General features: G+C 40.1%; 1 protein-coding gene across 2 annotated transcripts in view; it reads left to right on the top strand.

The window, feature by feature from the left end:
• Nucleotides 1–663: 663 nt before the first annotated feature.
• Nucleotides 664–19,392, top strand: part of KITLG (KIT ligand) — a 53,966-nt gene continuing 35,237 nt past the window's right edge. For both annotated transcript variants that reach the window (XM_081330864.1, XM_081330863.1), the window contains exon 1: nucleotides 664–1,146. In XM_081330864.1, coding sequence (XP_081186990.1) covers nucleotides 1,132–1,146 — 15 coding nt within the window. In that variant the 5' untranslated portion in view covers nucleotides 664–1,131. The remainder of the gene's footprint in view (nucleotides 1,147–19,392) is intronic.

Below are 19,392 nucleotides of genomic sequence, written 5' to 3'. Positions count from 1 at the left end.
ACACTTTTTTTCTGGTGCGTCCTTGTGATGTTGGCTTTATCCCATCAACAGCCCCATGGTGACACACTTTAAGGCGTCCTTCACTATAAGGTAAAGGTAAAGGTTCCCCCGCACATGCGTGCTAGTCATTTCCAACTCTAGGGGCCTGGTGCTCATCTCTGTTTCAAAGCCGAAGAGCCAGCGCTTGTCTGAGGACGTCTCTGTGGTCACATGGCCGGCATGACTAGACGCCAAAGGCGCACGGAGCGCTGTTACCTTCCCACCGTAGTGGTCCCTATTTTTCTACTTGCATTTTTACGTGCTTTCGAACTGCTAGGTTGGCAGAAGCTGGGACAAGTAACAGGCGCTCACTCTGTTACATGGCACTCAGGATATGACCCGCCAAACTGCCGACATTCTGATCAACAAGCTCAGCGTGCTAACCCACTGAGCCACCGCGTTCCCTGTCCTTCACTATACCAGTGTTAAATTTGCATTTTCCCTTGGACAGAGTCCAAAGTTTGCCTTAAGAAAGGTGTGTAAAATGCTAGGAGGAAGGTCAGGTGACTCGAGCGACTGGGAACAGGGGAGGAAGAGGGTGGGGACAGCAAACAGCATGCGGCATAGTTTTCTGCCTACTCAGTGATGTGTGGATACCAGTTCAAACCAGGCAGTGGAGAAAGGCTGGGACTCTTTCTTTCTTTCGCTTTCCCTGTCGGCGTTTATATACCGCAATTGTCTGTCTGGTCCTGCTTGATTTCGTTCTCCTCTTTCTCCGGGCTCCTCCAGCGCTCCACTTTCCCCGTCCCCTGACAAGAACTCACACAGAAGGCGTGTCCTCTCGGGGCGGTTGCTGCCGCTGCGGAAGGCAGCTTAAAGCTATAAAAGAAGTGATCGAGTGCCGGCTTGAGCAGCATTTCCCGCCTCTGCTTTCCTCTGAAGGACTCGGAGCCGGTGCCGAATAAAGCAGCTGGAGCGCCGCCCGCGGTGCTTGGGGGCGAAGAGAGGGCCAGTGCACGGCAAAGCCATAGAGGGCGCTAGGCAAGCCTCAATGCGTGGTCTAGCTGCCTTTGCAACATGCTGGAACTACAGATCAGCTAAAAGGAGTTTGCACACGACTGTTAGAGCTGGATTGCAGCGCTCTCTTTCCTTATGAAGAAGACACAAGTGAGTATCCAGTGAAGAAGTTTTACATCCTGGCAGGGACTTGGTGGTGCTCGTGATGGTGGTGGGGATGATACCCCATGATAAGTGGATAGACTTATACAAGGCGGGCAGGCGGACGGGATGTGCGCTCCGCGGGGAAGGATGAAGGCACCGAGTGTCCAGGCAAGTGGAAGTTTGGCGGAGAGAAAAGAGCGGGTTGCCTTCCATAAGAGCCGGGCGAGAGATCACCTTCTGCCTGGTGCGGGTTGCCTTATAGCAACGAGGCTGCCGAGTTTCTTGCAGAAGAGTCGCTAACTTTTCCTCTCCTCTTGCGCGTGGATTGGCGTGGCGAAGCGTGGCAAGCCTTCTTGAACCACCCTCACGCTTCTGTTCCACGGGAGGAGGCATCCTGGTAACGACGGCCCACTCTATGGCAGAGGGCAAAAGCATTCTTAAGGCCATTGGGGCTGGTGATGGTTTGTCAAATCTCTCCTTTCCTTCCCTGTGAATACTTGGTCGTTTCCACCTGATAGGATTCTAAATAATAAATAATTCTTTACAGATAGGATGAAACGTGCAAATATTAGATCAATAGGTAAATTTAAAATTGCTCAACACCAGACAGAACTAAGGGGTAGAACTATTGCTTCTTTTAATAATCATGCAAAGAGTGCATGTTTGGGGTACCCTTTCCCCTCTGCTTTTATCTATCGACCCCTCCCCCCCTTTTTTTCATTCCATATCTAACCCGCTCCTTTCTCTACAATCTATTTTGTGCCATAATTTCTTTCCATAACAGGATTGGTTGTAGAGTAGAAGAGGAGTAGAAGTTGAAAGATGATTGCCCAGAATAACAAGGAATTGCTGACGAGAGTGAGCTAAATGTGTTTGGGACCCTAAAAGAATGTTTAACCTTGCAATAGATAGATGATAAATTGATACATAATAGATAGATGGAATCTCTGAGTGTTGTTGCCTTGCCAGTTTTAACACAGCAATGCCTTTTTCATCTCACCCTTTTATCCCAATGTTTTCCTAGCTACTTTCTTTGGAATCTCCTGCTGTCTTGGCTCATAAGCCATTTTGGGTTCTTCCAGATATAAGGAATAAAATGAAGGGATTCAAGCAAGGAGATCTAGGTGGGATCTCCTTGCTTGAATTCATTTGGTGTCATTCAAACAGAAACAATGAAATTAGATTGTTTAAATGGGAAAAGTTGTGAAACAGAAAGTTCCTATATTTGGGGATCAGTGAGGTGTACAGAAGTATTAATATATCTTTCTCATAATTTGAGATCTTGCTACATCTGGAATTTTAAGATGTTATAGCTCAGGTAGATTGAAGAACATCATACCAGAGTCCTGAGGGGGAAAATTGCTTGGTGTAGTCAATATATATTTCGTACAAATTATAGTGGTGGCAGTTGCTACTTAATTTTGCTTAGTTTGTGTATGCTAATGTCTGCTCAGAATGGAAAGTACCGAGCTGTACTTGGTATGATGGAAAGGGTTTCTTTAAAAGGCAAAAATGTTACTTAAAAAGGAAGGCAAATAGAGTTCAATTTGCAAGTTGTTGTTTCACCCTACAGTTCCATTTTGCACATGTAAATATGACTTTGAAAGTTACCCACTGCAGAGCAGATTACTGAAGCTGGGATACTGATTTACCCTAAAAACTGATGCGGTAGTCTTTGGTGGGTTCAAGAATTCTTTTCTGTGGCTTATGAATCACCTTCTGACCTACCAGTTTTCTTCTAGTCAGAATTCAGAGATGTAATTAAACAGAGAACATTTTTTAGGAAAGAAAGAAAGGTAGATAGTTGCAGACAAATTTCTCTGATCTTTCTATATTGTGTTAGCTGATGGGAAAAAAGGTCAGGTCTCTGGTGGGGAAAAAGGTCAGGTTTAATGCACTTTCAGAAGTTAAAATACAAGAAACCAAGATAATGGTTTATAACAGGATAACATTTCACATTTAAGACAAGTGGAAACAATCTTGTCAACAGTGTATTTCTCCTTGTTCTTTTCCTATGATGCACTGTGAAGAAGTTTTCTTGCGGATTTAGGTTGTCATCAGGTTGTGACTGTATTGGACTATCTTGGGGCCTCTTCAGCCTTTGAGGGAAACAGCCACTGCTCCATGCTACCTTAGCCATTGTTTTGTACCTATCAATCTACTCTATTATTCAGACTTCTGTACTGCTGAAAGCTGGGGGTGGGTGGGTGGCAGGAATGGGGGGGGAAGCAAGTTGAATCTTCTTGTGTAGGAATTTTTCATTAGAGTTGGTATTAGATATTTAAATTCAGATTTTTCTTCTAGAAGTTTTGGTTTACTGCAAGTCCATCTATATTTCTGCTTAGTAGCATAAATTATGGCTATAGCAGCATGCATACTTACTATGTGTTAACTCTTAGATTTAATCATTAGCAATGCATTGGATGACCTGACAGAAAAATACTTAACATAAATGTATTTTCAACTGGATATTTGATTGCAGTTAGAGATTATATAATTATCAACATTTAGAATTTGATTGTACCAATTCTCATTGGGATAATTGTGATGATGTAATCTTGTTGAAGGATTGTTCTGAGGAGGGGATTTGCACAGTTATATGCAACAGTAAATGAATACTAATATAAGAACCAAATCTGTGTAATTGTTGCACTAGAGAAGGATTTCAAAGTAATAATGACTATAAACATGCATTTAATTTTTTAAAAAAGCAACCGAATTGATAGACATTTTTTTACTGTCACTTAAAGGCAATATTTCATAATATATGGGGGAAAGTACTTTTTAGAAGTGTGGGGTTGATGGCAACAAGTTTGGAGATCACCAGGCAGACTTAGAAATTTGACCTGCTGGCTAGACATGCAAACTTTAGGAGACCTTAGCAGTGGAAAAGAGCTAGAGGCAGAAAGAATACAGCTTTCTTTTGCTGAATGGGTACATTCATTGCCAGCAGTTATATGACCTTCAGGGCTTCTCTGGGAGGACAGTCCGAGTAGTACAGCATTTTTGCTGTTGGAAGAGACTTTTGGAAATAATGAAATAGATGGTGCACAAAATCCTGGGAGAAGCCAGCAATTTATGGAGGCATAATTGTATCCTATTCTCAAAACATATGTTGCAAGGGGCCAGTATCCATTTAGCTTAGACTTAGAGCCATTCAAAGTAGGCTTTTGTGGAGTAGATTATATGAGGCTATTCCTTTGAAAAGAACTATGTCCCTATGCAGCTCTAGGGTTGATATACGTGACTGATAAGCCTATATAAATGTCAATTCACAGGTTTATAAGCATAGCCCTCATTTGTTAGAAACAGCAAACACAACAATCTACTAATCAGTGTTGCTAAGAGAGTTTAGAAAATAAAATGAATACATACAATAAAGACACAGGTGAAGGACTGGTAAAAGTTGCTGTAGAAATCAAAAGGGCTAAATTGAAAATATAAAGAATTTTAGTTTGATTTTTGTCTGAAGCTGATGTTTGCATGCATACCCAATTTTTCAGTCATCCTTTTCAATTTCATAAACCATGGTTTAGAACTATGTTGATTACTGTAAGTCTTGTTAATAGCTTTATATCTGGATGTGTTTGCAGAACTCAGTTCAGATAGGTATTGCTGTTGCTATAAGTACTTAACTGCAGGACATACAGCATAATAATACACATATAGAATTATTTGTTGTTTTATTTATATCTTACCTTTATTATTTTTAAAAACAATTCAGGGCAATGAACATATCTTATACTCCTTTCTTCCTCCTGTTTTCCCTACAACAACCACCTTTTGATGTGAATTGGGCTGAGAGAAAGTGACTGGCCCAAGATCACCACCTGGCTTTCATGCCTAAGGCAGAATTAGAACTCATGGTCTCCCACTTTCTAGCCTGGTGTCTTAACCACTAGACAAAACTGGCTCTCAGTATTGATGTATGCAAAGTGAAGTTTCCTTGGGACAAATGGATCTTAACTAGACTTTTGTAAGAGTTGGGTTGAGGAAGGGATTCTGTGTAAATTGGCACTTCCCTTACATATTGCTTTGTTTCAAAACTGAAACTATTTCATGGACTGTATCTTTTATAACATTGACAGTAGTTAGTTTGGTATTTTTGGCACACTATTCTTAGTGTTTAAAACAAACATCAACCATTTTGGTTGCTGAAAGACTTGAGCCTCCTGTATTTACTAGCATGTAAATGATTCAGCTCTGTGATATGAACTTATACTTCTACAGTTTAAGTAGAGAAATTTGGTAGTTGAAGTTGAACAACCTGCTTCAATAAAAATGAAGTTGAGATTTAAAAATGACACCCATTTCAAATAAAGCATATTGATTCACTTCACCTATCTTCAGTTGTGTTTTGTTGGGAAGCTCCATATTGCTAGTGGGTGTTCTGTAATTTGCAAAATGCCAAATCAGTAAATTTAAAGGCACCTAATGAGAGATGGAATAAAGGTTATATTAACAGGGAGTTTTATTCCCACACTTTTCTTCCTTGAACTCAAAGTATACTTAATTTAGTTAGTCTAATGAAACTAATAATAATCTATTTTAATATAGTGTTTCCTGGGAATATTATCCAAAAATTTTTGCATTGCCCACTTAAAGATTGTTAAGTGTAAATATTAATATTATTATGTTTAGATTAAAAAATGAAAATGAATCCAAGAGGGATGGTGATCAGCAGGACGATTGCCAGAATTGCAAAATGCCATGCATACAGTTATCACAGAGGAAAAAGTATGCAGGGACAGTAGATTTCAGCAACAACTGCTGTCTTTTGACAGATGCATGCTTCAGTACAAAGTACATAATATATAAACTATGAATGTGCAGACAGGGAAAATAGTTTAGCCAAGATATGGTACATTGCATATTAAAAGCATATTGAAATGTTCTGACAAACTCTTTTCTGAATTTGTCTGACATATTCAGAAAGGAGGATTAAGAAAGTAATAAATCTATTACTGTTTCTGCAAATTAAGCAGGTTTTTAAAAAAAAGACTATCATATAAGATTTTCTGATCATCTGTTTTCTTAAACGTATTGATTGCAATATTGGTAATAAAATGCCAAGTAGATAAATGTTTGTTCATTGTAATTTTCTAATGGTTTAGATTTTGTCATCTATTTGTCTGCCTGCCTGCCTGCCTGCCTGCCTGCCTATCTATCTATCTATCTATCTATCTATCTATCTATCTATCTATCTATCTATCTATCTATCTATCTATCTATCTATCCATCCATATCTTCTATCTGTCTGTCTGTCTGTCTGTCTGTATATGTATATGTATATGTATATCTATCTGTCTGTCTGTCCGGCGTCCATCCATCCATCCATCCATCCATCCATCCATCCATCCATCCATATCTTCTATCTGTCTGTCTGTATATGTATATGTACATGTACATGTATATGTATATGTATATGTATCTATCTATCTATCTGTCTATCTATCTATCTGTATATATCTATAGATATAGATATAATCTAGCTAGCTATCTCAGGTAAGAAAGTAAATACTTTATCAAAACCTTTCCTCACATTTTAACCTGGTAAGCTGCTTCTTGCAATGTAGATAATACTACAGCACCTCCTAAGAATTGTTCCGGCTGATCTTGTTTATGCTTTAAAAATCCCTGAATATCTCTTTTTAAGGGCTAGGGTATTAGGAATTATAAATTACATTATATATGTGAAAACAGCAATTTCTTATGGTGTAAAGGTTTGATTTTGAAGTATAGGGAAGGGAACTGAGTATAGTAAAGACATGGTCCAATTTCTCAAATAGAGTTCAAGAGAATTTAAAGAAAGCACAATAAGTAAACAAGGTTGAAATGAAAATAATTATAGAATTGTGTAAAATAAACATCTACCAAGAATATGGAAGGATTTCAGAATGCAAGCTTCCTTCTGTACCATTTTTTCCCCCAAGAGAGATCTTTAAGATCTGCTAATATGTTATTTTTGTCATGTCATTTGGTGTGTATCAGCAATAATTTAAGCATATTCATTACATTTGTATCCTTTTTCTTGAAGAATAGCAATTCTCTCCACAATAATTATGTTATACTCTACCAAAGATTATTTGGCATTAATTTGTTAATTTCATTGCATTATCTATCTATACTTCTGTTTGTTTTCTTTCAATGTAACACTTCCTTTTATTCCCATGTAGATCCCACTACTTTTTCTTTGCCTTCGGTTTAAATGTTTGCCCTCTGCATCTGGAGGGCTGTTCATGGAAAAACAGTGATATAAAAATAGCTAATATATGTTTCTAGTTAACTTAAATAACATGAAAGGGGGTAAGATGGCTGCACAGACCTCAGATTGCCAAATAATTGGAACTTGGAGGTCTCTGAACAATGAAGTTCTAGTTAGTCAACAGTGAGATTCTAATTAACCATTGTAGAGTAAAATACGTTCATTGCTCTGGACTGTTTATACTCACAATCTCATGCATGCATATTTTGATCCAAAGAAACATGATACATTCTCCTCCAGCAACACTCATATTTAGGGAGAAAGGAGGTTTCTCTTTCAGCCAAATTGTCTGACCTCTGTCCAAGCTTCAGAGGTAAGAGGTTATTGATCTCATCTTGTCCTTCTCAAAGGGACCTAATGTATGCTTACTGTTCTTCAGTGGCTCTGATAACCCTTTGCCACTCTCCTTGAAGAATAAAGCAACTTTATAGAATTAATGTATTATAGGACTCATAAATCAAATTCTTGGCAACAGCCCAGAATGATTCGACATTGCCTTCTTCCACATAGCAGCATTACGATTTCCAGATAGTCTCCCATCCAAGCTTTAGTGACGTTGGGCCCTCTTAATCTTTCTGAGATTAGCAAAATGGCTGCATCCGAACTAATGCATAGGTCTATATTCCCATCTCCTTTTTTACTTATGGTTGTTACAGCGAACTATTATTTTATGATGATGATATTAAACTATCTAATTTTTATAACTGTAATTAATGTTGATGTTAAAATAACGACATTAATTAGTTTGCCTTACAAGTAATGTTACAGGCAGAAATATATTCTTACCCACAATTTAAAAATTCTGCTATATAAAGCTGTGATTTATATGTGGATGTATGTTTTTAATAGAATAAGGTTTAACACCCAGAAAATGGAGAACAAAGCAGTTCAATTAGATTGCCATAGCTTTCATTCATGAGCAACTAGGAGTAAAAGTTAATAATGTTGCAATCTTAACAAACAGCCATAAGGCAGCATAACTACTGACTATATGGTTTCTGCAGGCAGAATTGCATAAGCTCATATATAATCATGAACCACACTGAATAGCAGAGAGGGAGGAAGCTGCAAAATATTTCCTCTTCTTTAACCACAAGTTATGCAAGCTAATTTAATTAAACCCATTTGCATCTCTATGCCAGAAATTTTTAATTTGCTTTTAACTTCAAAGTGCATAAGAGTAGAGATCAGTTAAGCAATGCAAACACTACATTTTCTTTTTCTTTTTGGTATTCTAAGTAAAATATTTCAGCTGGCGAACTGTGTGTTACCAGCTTATTGCATCAGAAGACCTCATAATAGAACTTTTTAATATTTAAATTACCAAACGACTATCGGGGGCTCCCCTGGCCCACAGACAGGCCTACTGACATTAATGCTGGTTTTGTGGAGTGTAATAGGCTGCTGGCTAGGTTTTTGTTTGACTCTTTTAGGAGTTTGGACTTTTATTACTGTTTGGGAGCTTTGATCTTTGGAAACATCATGTGGCTGCATTGTGGCTGCAACAGAGCTTGGTGCAGTGCAACAGGATTTGGGGTTACTGGTTTGATAATTTTTAAGCTGCTCTGTTTATGATCTGACTTTGGGAGGAGTTGTGGAGGAGAAAATTGGGGAGAGCCAGATGATTATGGTTGTTCTTTTCCCCTGGGTGAGAGCTGGTGTGTGTGTGTGTGTGTGTGTGTGTGTGTAAGTGGCTCCCTGCCTGGTGGGTGAGAATGACCCCGGATGTTGGTGTTTGAGGGTTGTATGGATAGAGGGTGAGTGTAGAGGAGATGAGAAGGTGTTTGATGTGACCTCTCTTATGTTGCAGTAAGGAAATGGTAGTGACTTCAAGATGCTGAGAATACATGTCATAGCACCTGTTGGGTTCACCTTATCCCTGGATGTTCCTTAGTTGAAGGGGGTTCCCCTTTCAGATTAGATATAAAAGAGTTTTGAGGATGGAGGATGGCATGACTGGTGAGGAAGGCAAGGTAGGGCAGTTTATTTGGTGGTGTCAGATAAATGTGGCACATGTCTTTGTGGGGAACACATCCTCAGTATTAAGTACTGGTCTCTCCCAGCCCCTTGTACTCAACCCATTTCCCTAGTCAGGAAATCTGTGGATACTTGGATTTTACGCTGCTTCTTTTAAATGCCAGTTCAGCCTATAATAAGGCTTGCCTTAGTGCTGATCTGATCCTTGTGAAGAAGGCTGGGGTCCAGATGGTGGGGTTAGCTGGGTCTAGCTGGTTATTGAGTGTGATGCCAACTTAGACTACAGAGACAGGAAGGGGTCTGGCTGTTGTCATCAGAGAATGTCTGTTGGCCTTCAGGGACATTGCTGCCCAAATGCCTGATTGTGAGACCCTTTTAAAAAGTTGGGCTTGAGTGATCAGGTGAGACTACAGTTGCTGTATGAGCCTCCCTACTACATACTAGCAGTTATCCTGCCTGAACTCCTGGTCCTCACTATGTAGCTGGTGTTGCAGTTCCCTGGGCTTATACCTGTAGTTTTGGGGAACTTTTCGATCTGCCATTCCAGGAGGGTGGGGGTGGAGATATCTCTCTGAGGGTCAGGTCATCCAGAGTTGAACTAGCTTGTCTAGACTCATATCCCTCTATAGGTTCCTCCTCCCAGTGACTGATGGGCCTAGATGAGCTTCATAAGGAACTGTAGATTATAATTGAAGTTCTGGTGTGTAATTCTGCTGATTCCTAGTCACTTCTTGGAATAGAAATGTGACTGAGGCTTTGGACAGGATTATGCCCCTGTGACCTCTCCTGACCTGTGGACAGGCAAAGATGTCCACAGGTCAGGAGAGGTCACAGGGGCATAATGTTATATGGTGGAATTGAGAGGGATGAAACAGATTAAGAAATAACTAGGGTACCATTGGCAGAAGACAGAATGAACTCAACTGGACATGGGTAAGAGCTGGTATTATCGACTACTTCAAGGTGATCTGTGCAGCAAAGTGTAAATACTTATCCATGCTAATTGCATCTGCAGTTAATCACCCAGTGACCCTCTTTAAAGTAATTCATTTTCTTCTGGGGAAGGCATATATAGAGGTCTACCTGCTGGGGCATGCAGAGGCTGCCTAGTTTCTGGAAGACAAAGTTGCTTGAATTAATTTCCAATTAAATATCGATGCGGCTCGGCTGCTGATCCAGTGGAAGTGTCTATTGCAGATTCTTGCCCATTTGTCTGGGAATGGTTTAACCCTATTGCTCTTGAGGAAGTGGACAGGACCCTAGAGAGTATGACTGCAACCATCTGTGTCTTACATCTGTGTCCCTCCTGGCTTGTGAAAGTTTCCTGGGAGGTGGCATGTGAGTGGATTCTGGCAGCGATTAATGCATCTGTGTGGGAGGGGGTTGTTCCCCAGCCTTTTATGAGGCTGTGGTCTCCCCTCTTCTTAAGAGACCATAGCTAGACTCCATCTTATTTGACAATTTTTGTCTTGTCTCCAACCTTCCCTTTTTAAGGAAGGTTATGGAGAAAGTGGTTGTGTTGCAGCTCCAGATGTTCCTGTATGAAACAGAGTATTTGGACCCCTTTCAGTTGGCATTCAGGCCTGGATATTGCTTGGAAATGTCATTGGTTCTACTTTTTGTTGATCTCTGATGGGAGTGGGATGGGGGTAGTGTGTCCATCCTCGCTCTACTTCACCCCTGGTGGTCTTCAACACCATTCATATTTTTCTGAAGTAGCTTCAGGGGTTGAGAATGGGAGGCACTGTGTTGTCTTAATTCACTTCCTTCCTTTAGCCATTCTCAGTCAGTGTTGATAGGAAGGGAAAAGTCTGACACTCCCCCTCTCCCGGGTTTGATACTTTCTCTGCTTCTGTTTAACATCTACATGAAACCCGTTGAGTGAAATCATCATCATTGCCTGAGATGTCATCAGTATGCTGATGATACTGTGATGGAATATAGTAGGGAGATGAATTCCCAGGAAGGAGGAGGTGAATTCCAGATGATATTTATGAAAGAAAGTGGATGAAGACAGCCCCTCCCTACCCCATATATGTATGTACCCAAAGAGCAAGACCAATGAAAACATGTTACTTTTAGAAGAAAGCAACAATCAAGAGCAAAGCCTCTCCTATCTATCCTAGCAACTCCAATAAAGCCCCTCTAGAACTGAACAATCACTTTCATAGCCTCCCCCTGCAAGAAAATATGCAGATACCCACAAAAGAGCATTCAGCAATAGTTTCAAAAAAGGAGGCATAAGCCAGCATTCCTGCGACAGGATGAAAAGTATCCCAGACTTTCCTAAGGAAAAAAAGGTGAATATTGATATGAGATTCAATTCTTAGAGGAACAAAACTATAGTCTGCAGATCAGGCAGTCAATCTAGGGAGCAAAAATCAAAGATGTAACTGAGTACCTCACTGATTGCTACCCTTTTGTTTTCCTACATGTGAGGACCATTGGTACAACAATGAAACAATAACAAGATATTACAAACATCTAGGGAAGAATGTTAAAAGAATTAGGAGTACAAGTGGTGCTTTCATCTATACTTCCAACAAAAGTCCAGTGAAGGAGCAAAGGATTTTAGAAACCATTGGCTTAAAACCGGTGTGAACAGAACTTCGACTTCCTAGACCATGGTCTGCATTACCTACATGAAGGGCTACTGGAAAGAGTTGCACTGCACCTCACTAGAACTGGAAAGAATATATTCGGAAAACAACTGGCTCATCTTATCAAAAGGGCTTTAAACTAAAATTAGGAGGAGGGGGTAATCTTCATGATCTTTAGAATTTAATTCCAAGGAAAAACCACTAGATAACCAATCACATAAGGAGGTAGGGAGTAAAGTGAAAGAAGAAATAAAAAAGAAAAACATAAGGAAGTAGAAAGTAACGGAAAGGATGGAAATTACAGTTACAAAGTAGGAGATACAAGAAACATACGCAAGACCCATAAAGGACTCAAATGCCTATACATGAATGCTCAAAGTTTAGAGAACAAACAGGATGAACTTGAAGCTTGAAGCATTAGTACGTGAAGGCAGATATGGTATAGTTGCCATTACTGAAACTTGGTGGGATGAAACTTATGACTGGAATGAACAGATGGAAGGATACAAACTATTAAAAAAACACCAACCAACCCTAACAAAAGAGGAGGTGTAGTTGCATTGCATTATATATAAAAGATTGCTACATCTTTACAGAAATCCACAAAACCAAGGATAAAAACCTCCTAGAATCCAAATGGGCCAATATAAAAGAAAAAAATAACATTGCTATAGGTATATACTACAGGCCAAGGAAAAGAAATAGATGAACTCTTTGCTAATCAATTAACAAATGTATGTAGGAAACATGCCACTGTAATAATGGGAGACTTTAACTACTCTGATATCAACTGGGAGACAAACTGTAGCAAGTGGAAGATCAGACAGATTCCTAAACAACTTAGCTGACAACTTTGTCATCCAAAAGTTAGAGGAGGAAACTAGAGGAAAAGCTATACTGGACCTAATTCTTATTGATTGAGAAAAATAATAAAGAGAGTTGAAGTTGCCGGAACCTTGGGCGAGAGTGACCATGTCATATTGGAATTCAATATAATGCAAATACAAGCAATAGATACAGTCTTAAACTTTAAAAGAGCTGATTTTAACAAACCGCCCTGAGTCCTTCGGGAGAAGGGTGGTATAGAAATTCAATTAAATAAATAAATAAACTCAGAGAGAGTCTAAGAAAAATTCCATGGATAAAAAATCCTAAAGGTGAGATTGATTGGTTGAATGAGATCCAAGGACACAGGCATAGGAACAGAATGTGAATACCCACCAAATACCCACCAAAAAGGCACCAAACTTAGAACTGTTACCAAAACAACTAATTTGAACTTTATTGGACACTAGCAAGATGACCAAGGAGGCCCAAGGAGAAGGGGAAAATATCACCTTTGCACAGGAATCTTCAAATCTGGCTTGTCCTACACTGTAACCGCTTGGCTTAATAAAAGTATGCCTTTCACTACAAATGGATTGAAATGGACCTGTACCAGGTCCAAGCTGGGACAGGTATGACAGGTTCTGTTTTAGGGGTTTTTGGTTCACAGAGGGTTACCTAGTTTGGCCCTGGATGGGGTCGCATTGCTCCAGATGGACTTGCAACTCCTGCTGAAGGAGCAGGTGGCACTTGTGACCAGGAAGGCCTTTGTGCAACTGTGGTGGTGAACCAGCTACACCCTTTCCAGAACCAAAAAAGCTCCTCACAGTCATCTATGCCCTAGTCATCTCTCACCTTGACTACTGCAATGTGCTTGCTTATAAATGGGACTGCCATTGAAAAGTATCTAGAAATTTCATTTGGTTCAACATGTGGCAGCCTACATGGTTTTGTGCAGATCTAGCTTGGCACATGTGTCAACTCACTTGCGGGAACTGCATTGGTTGCCAATTTGCTTCTGGGTCCAATTCAAGGTTTTGGTTGCCATCGTTAAGGTCCTACATGACTTGGTGCCAGATTAGTTGAAGGATTGTTTTTCCCCAATTATATCTATCCAATCCACCAGAGTGGGGAGGTACGGTATGTTATGGGACCTCTCTATTAATGAGGCCCATCTAGTGGGACCAATAAGGGCCTTTTCCATTGCTCCCTCCCTGTGGAACATCATCCCCACAGAGATAAGATTGCCCTCCACCTTGACACTCTTTTGAAAAGCCCTGAAGACATGGTTTTGCTAGTTGGCCTGGGGACCCCAGACTGATACAGACCCCATCAAGTGGTTTGTTTGAGTGCTGTCACTCAGTGGGGGAAGGGTTTATTAGGGTTTTGTATGTAGGGTTTTACTTCTATAAGATAATTGGAGTCTCCATGAGTAAGTTGGGCAGTCATATAAATTTTCTTAATAAAAAATAAATAAATCTACTGTTGTAGTTTTAAGACTCAATAAGTTTATTATAATTAAACGTAGTTATACACATTAATAAAGGAAGAATGCCAGCTTGATTTTAGTTCATCCTTCTGCCCTTTCCTTCATCTCCAAGGTGAGGCACAAGAAGTGATAATTTTGTATTGTGCGCAGCTGCTGAATTGCAGTCTTTCCCTATAATTTTACTGACTACTGTATATGTTGCCTACTGTTACTTCTCTGATTTGACTTTACTCCTGGTGATTTCAAGGACACACATCGGTTTTATTTATTTTTGTGTTGAACATATCAACTGTCTCAACACATTGTCTCTAAAAATATTAAAGTGCATGTGTGTGTGTCTCTCTCTCGGTTTGTCTCTCTGTGTGTAGTATATATGTGTGCTTCAGGAGCAAAAGACCAGGGCTACACTTCAAGTTCTAATTAAACTGATTTACTATTCTTGGCTATGTACAACAATCTAGTCAACTAACAGTTCTCTGTGTGGCTGCCACTTCTGGAAGTCCATTCTGGGCCTGGGCAACAAAAAATTAGCTACCGGTTCTGCCGAAGTGGTGCAAACTAGTTGAATCCCACCACTGGTTAGCACTATTTTGTCAGTAGATAAGCTTAATGGAATTCAAGAGGGGTTGCACTTGTGATAATATAGAAACTCTAGACCAGGGGTGTCAAACTGCCGGCTCGCAGGCCGAATGCGTCACCAGGAAACCACGCCCACCCCATTGCCGGCAGTGGCGAGAAAGCTGCGAGTTTGACATGTCTGCTCTAGTCTAGACTGATTCCTTTTTTGACTCCTCCCCCAGGCCTTGCCACTCTTTATCTCTCACACACACACCAAAAACCAAAGAATAAAATCTCAATATCAAACTGAGATCACAAGTTGCTCTTCTCCAAAGGCTCATTTTAAGAGTTTTCCTAAATGACAGCAAAGCCAGGCCCTGTGGATTTTGAAGGGAGCATGTATTATCTCACAGCACACAGGCAGCCTCAGAAAAGTGACATTTCCAAGAACTTATAAGATAATATAATTTTAACAATGGAATCGAGTATGCTATACTGGATTTAATAGGACTATCAAAATAACTGGAAAGAGATAAACTTACACAAAACCGTGCTCTGAGCCTAAAGAGATCTTATGGATGACAATCACCCCTTGAATTTCATCCCACAGGTGGCTGGCAACCAGTACATATCAAATTGAATTAGAGAGCACACATAATCAGTTGTACTATTGTTGCGGTGGTTGTCCCTTTTGAAAAGTCTTCAAGATTAGCCCATATAAAGTGAACTATAATAGTCCAACTCTGTGATAACTAAAGCAGGAGTGACTGTAAGTAGTGTACATATATTGTAGTTAAAAATTTGTTTGCCCATGTGGCAATCTGGAAACCCTATTTGGCTACTTAAAATGTGTATTTCACAACCTAGTGCCCTTTGGAAACCTTGGGTTACAACTCTCATTCCCCATCCCTGATTGTCAATATTGTTTAAGTATAATGGGAGTTCTGATCCAATATTTCTGAAAGACACCATGTTGGGGGAAATCCTTGAGATTGTTTCTGATTATTCTATGGCATGTGCCTTCTATGTACAGTAAGAGAGATTCCAGACTATGCTAAGTACTTTGGAGGGTTATGTCAGGTGCAGGCAATCAGATCCACACTTGAAGAGGAGTTCAATTAGCTACTTTATTACTTATGCCTATTTCACAGGAATCTTTCCAGACTGGCAGTTTGCACCTGGGCCTGACTAGATAAGGTTCAATGGCATTGGGTGGTGGTGGTGGTGGAAGGTGTTAGACCTTGCCCTCTTGTGCCCTCTTGTGTTAGTCTTTCAGACTAACTCCCCACTTGACTCCTTCCACCACTCAGCCAGTCTCTTTCTGATAGGTTAGTTTAAAATATTTTGGATTAAAATGCAATACCCTCAGATAAATGTTTTCACTTTTTAGATGTCTCAAAATTGTTGCTACAGTTTTTCTCTCTTACACCTGTTGGGTTTTCAAGGACATTTACCAAATATCAATTATTTTAAGACATCATGTTCATTTTAAAGTATTTACTTCCTTAGGACACATTCAGAGAGATGAAACTAGTTGTCCCTTGTTCTTGAATTTCTTTCCTGTGTTCCACCAGCAAAGTCAGCCTTTGTTAAACTCTGTATCTATAACCTCTTGCTCTAAGCATACCTTATATTCCAATTCCAGTTATCCAAATTAAGATCCACTTTAATTCTTATACCCAGAGCTCCTATACTTTTTTAAAGAATAATTTTATTAAGAATTTTAATTAGTATAGTATAAACTAATATAAAATAACTTTAGAGAAGAGAATGAAAAAATAATATAATAAAAAGTGCAATAAAAGATAAAAAGAAATTAGAAAAAGAATATAAAGAAAAAGAGGAAGAGATTTATAAAGAAGTGACTTCCAATTGTGGTTCCAAATGTCTTAGATAGCTTTAGAACAGGGCTTTTCAACCTTTTCACCCATTGTACCACTTTTAGGATATGGCAACATCTGAGTACCACCTGTCGTCTAGCAAGGTGTCTTCTGGGTGGTTGCAGTAGGTTTTGGTCACTTCACATGACCCTGGGACACTGTGACCATCATAAATATGAATCATTTGCCAAGCATCTGAATGTAAATCACAAGACCCTGGAGATGCTGCAATATTCCAGCTGATGGGCGCTTCTTCTGGGCTCAGAAGCACCAGGATCAGCGCCGAGCTCCAGCTGTAGCCTGGCGCTGATCCTGGCACTTCGGCTGAGCCCTGACAGCCCCGAAGAAATGCTGATCCTGGCACTTTCATTGAGTCCTGACAGCCCTGCAGCACCAGCCATCTCTTGCTCAGGCTTGTCTGGTGCTGCCACCAGTTCAGCTCATTCCCCTCCCCCGCTACCACTTTTCTAGGATGCTTGCATACCACCTGCTAGGTGCCAATGTACCACAGGTGGTACCCATACCACTGATTGAAAAGCCCTGGCTTTAGAATACTTAATAGTGATTAAAAAGTGAAGTTTGTGAACTTAGTGTCCTTTAAAAGTTTTCACTGAGTCTCTACAGCAGGACTGATCCTGGCTCGGCTGTGGCTTGGGGGGCATGTTTTCCAGTGCCATTGTAACTTTGAACAATAACTAAGCAAACTGCTGTAAGTCGAGGACTACCTGTACTTCATCACTTTTTTCCTTTTATTTTTGGTCATCAAGTTTTTGACACCTTGCTAGGCAACTGGTGGTACTCGGATGTTGCCATATCCTAAAAGTGGTACAGAAACGTTCTTAGAAATAAAAATGATACTGAAAGCTTGCACTTTGGTTTGTAGCTTTCAAACTTTCTTTTTGTATAATTAAAATATTTTTTAAATATAAAGAATCAGGTAGAACAAGAAGCCTGACTGTTTCCACAGAAAGTGTCACTATACATTTTGATGCTTATGGGGACTATGTTTGGGATCCAGACTCTATACTAGGGCTTTTCAACCAGTGGTACACGTACCACTGGTGGTACGTGAGCACCTGGCTGGTGGTATGTGGCATTGCTTGTGGAAAATAAGCTGCTTGCTAAGTGAGCTGGGCAGGAGCCCAGGATCAGCGTTTCTGAGCGCAACTTCTCAGCGTGACTCAGCTGATCCTGGACTCCTGCCCAGCTCATTTAGCAAGTAGCCTCTTTTCCGCAAGCAAGTGAGCCTGGCAGAAGCCCGGGATCAGCTGAGTCACACTCAGAAATCACGCACAGAAATGCTGATCCAATATTTCTGAAAGACACCATGTTGGGGGAAATCCTTGAGATTGTTTCTGATTATTCTATGGCATGTGCCTTCTATGTACAGTAAGAGAGATTCCAGACTATGCTAAGTACTTTGGAGGGTTATGTCAGGTGCAGGCAATCAGATCCACACTTGAAGAGGAGTTCAATTAGCTACTTTATTACTTATGCCTATTTCACAGGAATCTTTCCAGACTGGCAGTTTGCACCTGGGCCTGACTAGATAAGGTTCAATGGCATTGGGTGGTGGTGGTGGTGGAAGGTGTTAGACCTTGCCCTCTTGTGCCCTCTTGTGTTAGTCTTTCAGACTAACTCCCCACTTGACTCCTTCCACCACTCAGCCAGTCTCTTTCTGATAGGTTAGTTTAAAATATTTTGGATTAAAATGCAATACCCTCAGATAAATGTTTTCACTTTTTAGATGTCTCAAAATTGTTGCTACAGTTTTTCTCTCTTACACCTGTTGGGTTTTCAAGGACATTTACCAAATATCAATTATTTTAAGACATCATGTTCATTTTAAAGTATTTACTTCCTTAGGACACATTCAGAGAGATGAAACTAGTTGTCCCTTGTTCTTGAATTTCTTTCCTGTGTTCCACCAGCAAAGTCAGCCTTTGTTAAACTCTGTATCTATAACCTCTTGCTCTAAGCATACCTTATATTCCAATTCCAGTTATCCAAATTAAGATCCACTTTAATTCTTATACCCAGAGCTCCTATACTTTTTTAAAGAATAATTTTATTAAGAATTTTAATTAGTATAGTATAAACTAATATAAAATAACTTTAGAGAAGAGAATGAAAAAATAATATAATAAAAAGTGCAATAAAAGATAAAAAGAAATTAGAAAAAGAATATAAAGAAAAAGAGGAAGAGATTTATAAAGAAGTGACTTCCAATTGTGGTTCCAAATGTCTTAGATAGCTTTAGAACAGGGCTTTTCAACCTTTTCACCCATTGTACCACTTTTAGGATATGGCAACATCTGAGTACCACCTGTCGTCTAGCAAGGTGTCTTCTGGGTGGTTGCAGTAGGTTTTGGTCACTTCACATGACCCTGGGACACTGTGACCATCATAAATATGAATCATTTGCCAAGCATCTGAATGTAAATCACAAGACCCTGGAGATGCTGCAATATTCCAGCTGATGGGCGCTTCTTCTGGGCTCAGAAGCACCAGGATCAGCGCCGAGCTCCAGCTGTAGCCTGGCGCTGATCCTGGCACTTCGGCTGAGCCCTGACAGCCCCGAAGAAATGCTGATCCTGGCACTTTCATTGAGTCCTGACAGCCCTGCAGCACCAGCCATCTCTTGCTCAGGCTTGTCTG

Source organism: Vipera berus (genome assembly GCF_964194415.1).
Source record: "Vipera berus genome assembly, chromosome: 6".
Classification (NCBI taxonomy): Eukaryota; Metazoa; Chordata; class Lepidosauria; order Squamata; family Viperidae; genus Vipera; species Vipera berus.
This window is presented reverse-complemented; position numbering and strand designations above follow the sequence as displayed.